The sequence below is a fragment of the Electrophorus electricus genome, chromosome 19, assembly GCF_041902795.1.
Source record: "Electrophorus electricus isolate QZ-2024a chromosome 19, ASM4190279v1, whole genome shotgun sequence".
NCBI lineage: Eukaryota > Metazoa > Chordata > Actinopteri > Gymnotiformes > Gymnotidae > Electrophorus > Electrophorus electricus.
In genome coordinates, this window is record NC_137515.1 from 13,315,001 (window position 1) to 13,325,141 (window position 10,141).

General features: G+C 41.8%; 1 protein-coding gene across 1 annotated transcript in view; it reads right to left on the reverse strand.

The window, feature by feature from the left end:
- Nucleotides 1-5,018, reverse strand: part of LOC113589022 (ubiquitin carboxyl-terminal hydrolase 32-like) — a 21,642-nt gene extending 16,624 nt beyond the window's left edge. Inside the window, exons 1-10 of the mRNA XM_027028468.3 lie at nt 4,701-5,018; nt 3,644-3,771; nt 2,720-2,825; nt 2,420-2,538; nt 1,888-2,047; nt 1,298-1,429; nt 980-1,087; nt 516-631; nt 253-315; nt 74-157 (exon numbers count right to left, since the gene is read on the reverse strand). Of these exons, the coding sequence (XP_026884269.3) occupies nt 74-157; nt 253-315; nt 516-631; nt 980-1,087; nt 1,298-1,429; nt 1,888-2,047; nt 2,420-2,538; nt 2,720-2,825; nt 3,644-3,771; nt 4,701-4,758 (1,074 nt within the window). The 5' untranslated portion in view covers nt 4,759-5,018. The remainder of the gene's footprint in view (nt 1-73; nt 158-252; nt 316-515; nt 632-979; nt 1,088-1,297; nt 1,430-1,887; nt 2,048-2,419; nt 2,539-2,719; nt 2,826-3,643; nt 3,772-4,700) is intronic.
- Between the last annotated feature and the right edge of the window lie 5,123 nt (nt 5,019-10,141).

A 10,141-nucleotide genomic window follows, 5' to 3' on the forward strand; every position in this document is an offset into this window, starting at 1 on the left:
GAAGTGATAAAGCAGCACTGAAACAATACAGGAGAACATAAATGCAATCCATCACAGAGGTGACCGCTCATACCTGAAACAGGAGGTTGAGAAACTCAGCAGCTAATGCACTCTGCACACTCCATATCTGATAGTCTTCAAGTGTCAGATGGCCCTTCTATATGACAGAGCAATAGGAAATTGTAGCCCCTCAATGTATGCACATATATTTCAGAAACGTATGTTAAGATAAAGAAAAGTGCACACAGATACCTGTGTAGTGTCATGTACCCTAAGAATGTCTTCGACGATATCAGGCACATTTGCCTGCAATTCCTGTAAGAAGAATAAAAGGTAAAAGAACAGAGAAATGGGTCACATACACTAAATGCTTTGCTAAATAATCAAAATCTAATATAAAATAAAATAAATTAAAAGAATGAATAATAAAATAATCTGGAAGTGTTAAGCCTGTCCTGTATGATATTAGAATCTGATATGATGTGGAAATATGCCCTCTTTCCATGGCCACTTACGGGGATGAAGTCAGTACGATTGTCCCTCCAGACCTCCAGTAAAGCACCAACCATCTCATGGAGTTCTTGTCGACAGAGAACTCCATCACGGTCACCATCAAACACTTTAAAACAAACTGCTCCAAAGCAAAAAGTGGGTATAAGCAACAAAAGCTCAAGATTCAGATTATCTACATACTGTACATACAGCATTTTATGCTACAAGCATTCACTTCAAACCATGACCCAAGCTATAGTTCAGGTAGAAAGCAAACTTTGGGCCTAAAAATACCAAAGCTCCAAAAACGGTTTCAGACCTGTGTCGGACAAACATGCTTAAAAGCTAGTACAGCAATGAAACGAGCATTGCTCTGCTCGACAGTCCTGCACTGATAATTAAAGCCATTTCCCGGTACCAGATTTCGTGTGAGCCCAGTACCCATCCCCTTTTTACCATCACTGAGACAGCAGGGCTCCGCACTCACATTTCTGCCTCTCGGCCAAGGGCCCCCTACAGCATGCTGACAAGCCACAGGAGATCTCTTTGAAGTCTATGTGATTGTCTCTGTTCTCATCAAAGGCATGGAACAAACCTGAAAGAGGGATTGCATAAACCCACAGTTATTGCGCCTTCACTTAAGCCAACTTCGCCGTCTGTGGTAAATTGCTTGATTGAGTGACACACTAACCTATTTTGAAAACTGACTGAAGAAAAGTTGATGAAATCAAATAATAATAAAAAAAAAAAATCCATAAACCATTAAATCACATGTTGACAAAAACCCAAATCTATAACCACATACCTTCGCTTATGGATGGATGAATAGGAGGGGATACCAATGGGATAAATGTCTCCAAGTCAAATCGTCCAGTTCGTGACTGAGCTTTCAGTAACCAGTATCGCTTCTCCAGGTCAATAATGTCCGATTCTTCTACTGCACAACAAAAAAAAAAGTAACTATTCCTTACTGTTATGAATATGCATGTCTGCTATGACATGCCCATAATTATCAGACATTTGTAAAGCAAAGCATACCTTCACTTTTATCTACTTATTTGGTGCCACACGAAACTCCTGGTACAAAATGGAGTTATATTATTACAACCCACACACACACACACACACACACACACACTTGTTCTCTAAATTAACGACAATCGTGGCACACACTTGCATGAGGATGATACTGAGGTGTGATAAAGTGATTACACAAACAACAGCTTGTTGTGATTTTGGAATTAAACCCATTATATTAGAAAGTACAGGGCTTGGATGGAGTTGGACATTGTCTGTGGAGTGCCACATCCTTTAAGTAAACAAGCTCAATCTTACTTAGGCACAGCAGAATGTCTCTGGTCTTTTGGCTATGCAGAATTGTAACAATACACTCACAGTGTGTGACCCCTGCTAAGGTCTGGTAGAAGGTAGGTGTGTCGCTGTCATCGGTCAGAGTCACACACACCCCACTGGACAGGAGCCAGCGGGAGAAGGTGAAAGCATCTTTGTTTTGCAGCAGCCAGTTCTTAAACTTCTCATAATTCACCTTCTCTGCCTGCCAAAGACCAGGGCAGAAGAACAAACAGGAATCAGAGACAAAGACCAACCATCAAGCAGTGTCTCACTGCACAATGTATGCTGATGCACGGTGGCAAGTTCAGAGGTTAGCAAAAAAAAAATAGGCACGCTTAGGTTTGAAATGCAGTCCTGCAAAAACGCAGCTGCTCAGCTATATGTCACATAATGCAAACAAACGACGAGTGAAGACAAATTTCTGCTCATATTCAGGTTATATCAAAAAGCACTGGTTATTAAACTATGTACTGGATCAGAGAGCTCATAAGGTACTTAAGTAATTTCACAATTTTATGCCTACGATACATGCATGTATATCCATTTCTCCTGTCTACTTGAGTGAGCTGCTGACCTCGGTAAAGCACTTCCTGAGAGACGGATGGACTTCTCCATCCACAGCTTGCAGCATAGCTTCAATGTCCTCTCGTGTGGCATAACTGCCTGATTCACTGGCAAAAAGACTGAAAATGTCTGCCAGAAATAAACAAACAAACAAAAAAAAAAAACACAAACCCCCAGCCTGAATGTCAAAAACACCATTGGAGGCGGCATTCTGTATCCTGCTAATAATGCTCATAATTTTTTGTATATCCTTGGTATCGTTGCACACATGAAAGCTGAAAAGGTACTGGCTTATAGATAGCTCACTCACATCTGGCCTTCTCTTCATCACGTCCTCTGGTGAGGAGCACCAGGCCAACAATGAGGTTGTTGAAGTGCAGGCCTTTCGATGTGCCACCAAACGAACTGTAGATCACCTAAAGGAGAAGGAAAAACTACTAATTAAAAAAAAAATGTTGTACTGGCAAAAAAATACCCCACAAAGAAATATTTATGGCAGTTGGAAGCATCAACACACTATATTCATTGATCTTGCTTAAGAGTTGTCTCTGCTCTTTTCTGTTAATGAAATGATATCTCTAACAAGATATTCAGCTTGAGTTGCTCAGCATTTTTTGCTTGTATCTGTAGTGAAATGTACATGCAGGCATTTAACCTATTTCCTTCTGACCCTAGATGCCTGTTTAAGCTCCAGTATTCTGTCACATGCCTAGCAGATTAAGCACAGTCTTTCATATTTAACTGTTATTTACAAAGACCAAAACTGCTTTTATATATATATATATATATATATATATATATATATATATATATATATATATATATATATATATATATATATATAAATGTAACATATGGTCAACTATATGCATCCACAAATATGGCATAATTATTAGTGTAGTAATGACAGGCTTGTTACAAAGTAAATAAAATCAGTGCTGAAAAACAGTTCAATCTGGCTAACCACAATCAGATGGGATTAACATTTTTAGCATAACAAAATCCATCATGGCAGAGGCATACTTTTATTTTTTTTTAAGGGAAAAAAAAGAGGCAATTAAGCATCCAATTACTGAACAAAAGTTCACAGATGACAGACTACTTACAAGAAGATAGACTGAAACCTATTAAAGCCAATTATCACATGCTCAAACTTGCTGAGGCACATTCCACATGCCCAGGACACAAACAGGCCATATTTTATCACTGCCAACAAGAGGAAGCCTGACCTTACCTCTGAAATATTGAGGGGAACCATGTCCCCCAACACCTCCTTGAAGAAGCATTGCTGACTCATAAAGTACGACAAGCCACAGGTCCTCCTGAAAGCATCCTTCAGCCTTTTGAGTTCAACATCAGTCACTAAAGGAGAGAAATTGAGGCGATTAGAGAAGCGAATACATGGAAATAGACAAAAAAAAAATACATGACAGTCAAAATGATGACAAAAAATACAGGGACTCTGAAGATTATGGAACTGAAATATGAAAAATCAATGCACTGATAATCACGGCTCTCTGTAAGAACTGACCTTCCATGCAAACCCGTATAAAGTTACAGTAATGTTAAGTAGTGCCAAGGATGCTAACTACTGCAATTTCTGACACATGGGAGTGGTGTTAAACATTTGGGCAGTGCCATAAGAAACTCTTACATAATAATATGTTAAAACATCGTATTTAAATAGCAACATTAGCTCCTATTGGGATTTTAAGAGAGGAGATTCACCCGAACAATTCCGCAACAGACTAGCGTTAGCTAAATCCAAACATCTGTAAACTAGCTAGCTGGCTAACGTTAGCTAAATACGAGGCCCGGGGCATTCAAGTGCAGTATCAGAAATGCCGCAAATAACTGCAGCAACATGTGCTTTTTGCTGTTTTAACGGAACGACACAGTTCATTTAGGAGCTCGCTTGGTTCTAGATTGGTTGCTGCAGTTGTTCCGTATGTAATAGTCTTAACGTAGCTAGCTAGCCATCTTAAATGACAGCTGCATTGGCAGTCTAGGCGAGGGTGTAAATACACCACCACCGCTAAAATGACAGCGCGACTGCAAAGGAATAATCCGATTTTCAGGCACATACTGATGCAATTGGGTTCTTTAACTAAATGTAAATTATCCCTTTGTCACAGAGAAGTATAACGTTAGCTAGTACGGAGCTTGACAGCTGATTAGCGCGACAGCGAGCTAGCTAACCTAACGCTAGCCAGCTAATGTGGCTAGCCAGCATAGAGCTGCAGAAGTAGCCACGTCCTGCTACACTTGTGTCTAAAACTGCCACAACTCACCTCTCTTGACTGCCTCATCATAAGAGAGGAAACCAATCCTTGATTCTTTGGCCCCCATGTTTTCCGCATTTCATATCATAAAACCGAAACACAGCATGACTGTCTTAACTGCCTGTATCTGAGGGGCTGGTTCCTGGCTGCTCTCCTGTTCCTTAGCCAGGCTAGCTAACCCAGTCGTGACGCCAACGGATCTTTGAAGCGGATCCCGGGTGCCGCGTTTAAGTCTTTTCGGGATTAATCAGGTCAATGACGCGCTCCCGACTGAGCCCGACCGTAGAGGTGCTCTCCAGAACATGCGACCTGTTTCCCAGTCAGGACGTATTCCACAATGACTGCGATGCAGCACTCCTGCCTCAAAATTAATAACTTTGTTGGTAGCTTATAAGAAAGTCTTTTTCCTTTGGACCCTATTTTACATTACGTTGTACTTCTGCAAAAATAAAGAAAGAAAGAAATGGCAGAGTAATAATCAATGTATAGCACAGAGTATTAGTTTAAAAAAAAAAACAGGCTGTCTTACAGCCCCAGAGCTAGTTCATTGGTTTAAAAAAAAGGTACACCAGGCCTATTTATCCCTAATGGAATCTGCCCCTATTTATCTCTGGTTAAGATATCTGTAAATATTGCCTATCCCTAAAATGCAATATTATTTTATAAATATGACCAATTACCAGGCTCCATTCAACTTTGACTTTAGCCAGTTAATTCTGGAGGTCTAAAAACAACAATTTCTGTTAGGACTACATAAAACAAACAAGATCTGTAAATCAGATTTTTTTTCTGAACTGGATGACCACATTGTCGACCTAGTTTATTGTTTTCTCATTTAACCTGGTGAGATTTGTCTTAGCTTACTTGTATCTTATTTGTAGTAGCCATCTTGGGATGCAGCACAGGTCTAAAAAGGGAGTGTGTGCCCCCTTCTTGATCCTCAGCCTCTATTTCTCTCCCAAGGTTGCCCAAAATAAAGGTAAGCTTTTTATTAAGATGGAATTTCACACCTAACCACTGCATAATTATAGCTTGCATGTATGGATGCTGCGAACAGCCGTTTTTTTTCTGCCTTTGTTATACCACTCTTTTGCTCTTTATTTCAGCACAAAAGGGCTTAGTACTGGACAAGCCTAGTGGAGTCTTAAGCATGCAGAACACGAGAGGAAGTGTTATGGCTAATAAACATTACGACTGTCGTTTGGACGCAGGCACGAGCCGAAAACTTATACAAACAGTTCTACAAACTAAAGAAACGAAGTAAAAATGTAAAGTTAAATGTTTCCATATGATTTCCATCAAATAGTAGAGCCACAATATAAAAAAAACTTGTTGCTATGCAACAGCAGCAATTACCTGTACAAGTGACAAGTGCACAAGGCATGATATATACCACTACCTTGAAATTAAAGCCAAAATAAACGGTGAAAATCAACGAGGGAACTAAAATGCATTAAAATTTAGAAATTACTTATTTATTGGGGTTATTAGTATATTCTAACTTGTATACTTATGTTTATTCTGCAGTTAGAAAAACAGGTTGCTCTGACATGCGTTGGCATAAAACAGCTCGGCTGTCTTCGGCGGTGGCCTAAGTGTGATGAATTGTTCTGCAGTCACAGTATTCGACCTTTTCAGGGTAATGACAGATACGGAATTTGATGTTCGTCTGCGGTCACAGTCTCCTTCAGAGTCTGATTAAACGAACTGCAGGTCAAATGTTAGCTTCTAAAAGTCATCTACTGTATTAAATTCCAGTTTTGTATATGCACGTATACAAGACAGCCCAGCTAACTGTCGAGCGCATGAAGAGTCGGGTTGGGTTAGCAACGCGTCTGCGGGGTTTTGGTGTGGAAAACCCGTGCTGTTTTCAGAGAATTTCATAAACCGGCTCTGCTGATATCACGAGTCTCAGCACGGGTTCTTAGATTGTGAGGTCGGAACTAACTGTTGTACAATATACTGTGCATTGTTAAGTATAAATACTGTGGTATGATAATAAAACTGTATACACCGTGCTGTGTAATTGCAGTTTGATCGGAATTCAGAAAAATTCAGGCGTTCTGTAAAGTTTGCATATGGTTGAGAAACATTGCATTGTAAATTGGGAACAAGTTGGGAAGTTAAACCGCGCGGCCTTAAAGCAGTATGCTTACATTACCTCGCGTGCAACAGCGGCTCTTGCCTGGCACAGGCTAGACTGCGCGCGGGCGCTCTATGGCCAGGAGCAGATCGCGGTGATTACAGCCATAAATAATGACGGAGCAAAGAGGCTGACAGGCTGAGTGATGAGGAGCTCTCCGGGCTCATTTACATGACTTTGTGTGGCCATCATTTCCGCTCTAATGTGATGCCAAGCAAATGAGCCCGGCGCAATATTGGCCAATTCGTCGCCGCTCCGCTGGCTCGACATCACAGTCTATAAATCCCAGAGGGAACACATGCTCTGTCTGACAGCTAAATCAACATGGAACAATCACATATACAGAGACACCAGGAGCAATGGGAAAGGCCATTATTACTGTGTGTATATACATGTTTGTGTGTTCTGTCTGTTTGTTTGTTTGTTTTACAGATTTGCATATAATATCGGAGCAGGCGTTGATTCGTCATAGCACATGAATCAATATGTGTATAAGGAAAAAGCTTAGGAGGTTAGGAGAAAGTTTAGGAGGTTAGCAGAAATTTTAGAAGATTAGAAGAAAGGTTGCTTATAGGGGCGAATACCTGGAACGCCTGGAACACACGAGCCGCCTCTTAATGCACATCAGGGGGCGCTGTTGACTGTCTTTGGGAAGTCAGGCGTCACACAGCGTATTGCACCGCATCAAGCACAAAGGTTGAGCTCGTAATAGTCTTGAGCAAGGAATTTGAGCGACTAACACCTCTCCGAAAAAACTGCCGCAAGAAGTGTTTTGCTATTTTGTCCTTTTAATTGATTCTGAAAAAAAATCATGGACATGGCGGCAAAATTAAGAGTAATTAAGTATTATTCTCATGAGCATTTCTGAACTTTTGCAGATATGGTGGATGTTTTGTCATTATGGCACAGTATGTTCAACAGTCATTAAAATGTATCTGTATGTATGCAAATGTATGTATGCACACTTTGAGGAGGGCAAAAATGATATAAACAGTATAAAGAGAATATTTATATTTATTTATTTTAAAGAATTTATGCATCTACAACAAATAGTCACTGTGGTCATAGAGACATGGAGTCCTGGGTAACAGCAAGATAGTAAGATCGTGATTGGGTGTCCTGTCTCAAAAAACAAATGTTACTGTGTAGAGTCACGCTCCCTCAGTACAGATAAGGTCCGGTACACTAAAGATCACAGCAGATTTCATTACCGTCCTCAGACAGGCCTCATGAAAAATACATGCTATGGCCAGCAGGGGCATCAGTAGTTCAGGATCACGAATAGCTGGTGAGCTTTCCTAGTAAAGTCATTCAAGGACAGTAAGCAAACGCCACAAGGGCAGGCCTAATTAAGCACCGAGCAGAGGTCTGGAAAACTCCTGTTAACACAATAGTGTATCACGTTTCATATAAGCAAGAGTTATTTAAGATTCTGGACTTTTTAAACCTTCCTTCTCTCCTGGCGTTCTGTATTGAGCTTTCATTGATTTTTCACAGAAGATTATTCACGTTGCCTTGTGTGACAGTGTGATCGCAGAGTGAAGGATTACTCAATCAGTCTCCACAGGTGCAGCGTGAATGTGTACATGGAGGAATCTTCCTGCACTGTTACAATTTCTTTGCTATGCTGACTCACTGACCGCTGCTTTTCATGTCAACACAAAAGATTGTAGTAATTAAGCAATATGGCCAATGTCGAAAACTGTGTTGACTATGTGTTGACCAAAAGTCTATTACAGAATTACATTTTAGGTCCGCAGAAGAAAATGTGCTATTGATTTTGTATGGCTTCGGCAACTGTGCCTTCGAATTCCAACTTCAGTGTGTAAAGAACTGAGCAAAAACTTTTGGGTCGCCATCATCGACTTGAATGAATGTGTGATTCTGGTTATTCCTCTAACAGTGTGTGTGGCGCTACCTTCATGCTTGCACTCTCCTCTCCCTCCATCCCTCCCTCGCTCACTCCCTCCCTCCCTCTCAGCACGCTGTCTTCATCCTTTTATCTCCTGACCTTCTCCTCCTCTCTCTCCCCACCCGTCTCCTCTGCGAGTTCTCGTTTTGACCTTGTCTGGCCCTGCCGCTCCTCCCTGGCTCCCTCGGTCCCTCTCCCCTCTCCTTCGCTCATCTCTCCCTCGCCGCTCAGGCCGGCTAGCGGCTAGACTAATCGGTGTCGTCCCGTCTTGCCATCCGTCAGGGCCTCCTCTCATTGTTTTGACGTCTAGTTAATTCTCTGCTCATGATTTATCAAATTCTTATTACCGCTCGCTGAAAGCCCCATCCATTGTGCTGATGTATGGTAATGATAGCTCCGCCACGGCTGCCCCGATCCCCGCGCGAGCCCATCTTCTCCCCGCTCCGACTTCCCCGCGCTATAGCCGTCCTCTCTTTTCCCCTCCTTTCTTCCATTCTCTCGCTCTCTTTCCCTCTGTTTGTCGCGCTCTCTCCAGTATAATTCCCCTTTTCCAGTGCTGCATTGTGATCTCTTTGCTGCCTGATTCATGCTGAATTTCTTATCCTCTTGCGGTCGTATTTAATATAAAGGCCTGGCCAGGCCTCAGAGATGCCAAACTGTTGTCTCGGTGGCCCAGGAGAGGACCTAAAACAATCGACTCTGCTTGGGTTTAATCAGAGGGGAAAGCTGAAAGCAGGAAGTGGTTCCAAGTCAAATAAAGTGAACGAATATGGTGAATGTCAAACAGTGTGGTCTCCTGTGTTTCATTTGCTTTCATTTGGTTTTATTTAAAAATATAAAGGGCAGAGGTAAAAGGGATTTGAATTTGCACAATGCATGCTATGTGACGCTGTGATGGGACTTCACCTGGAGCTGCAGCACAGTCAAGGACAGAGGGTTTGGCTGAACACGTGAACTTTTGCATTTGGTTTTAGGAGCATATGCGGAAAATAAGCATGCGGCATGGAGGGGTGAAGCTCACAACGCCTTCCCTGCCCCCGCACGCTCCTGCATCCATTTCCTGTCAGGCCCTCCTCCGCTGCCAGCCCTAAGGGTCTTTTCATAATTGATTTGCCTGTAATATCACATTATTGTCTCTGCACATTTGATTCGCATAAGCATGAATACTGATTGATGGCTTGGCTCTCTCTGCGATGACGAGTGCAATGGGAATCATGCAAGCAGTTCATGGGCGGGTGAGGGGAGTGGTTCACATTCAGGACCTGAAACTTTTAACTCGAAGCTTATCTGTCACATACAAGCGATATGTGCTTAGCCTGGCAGGAGGGTGGGAGGCTGCTCTTTAATCTTATTCCAGTTTATAAATATGAATGAGAGTAATCAAGCCATTAAAAA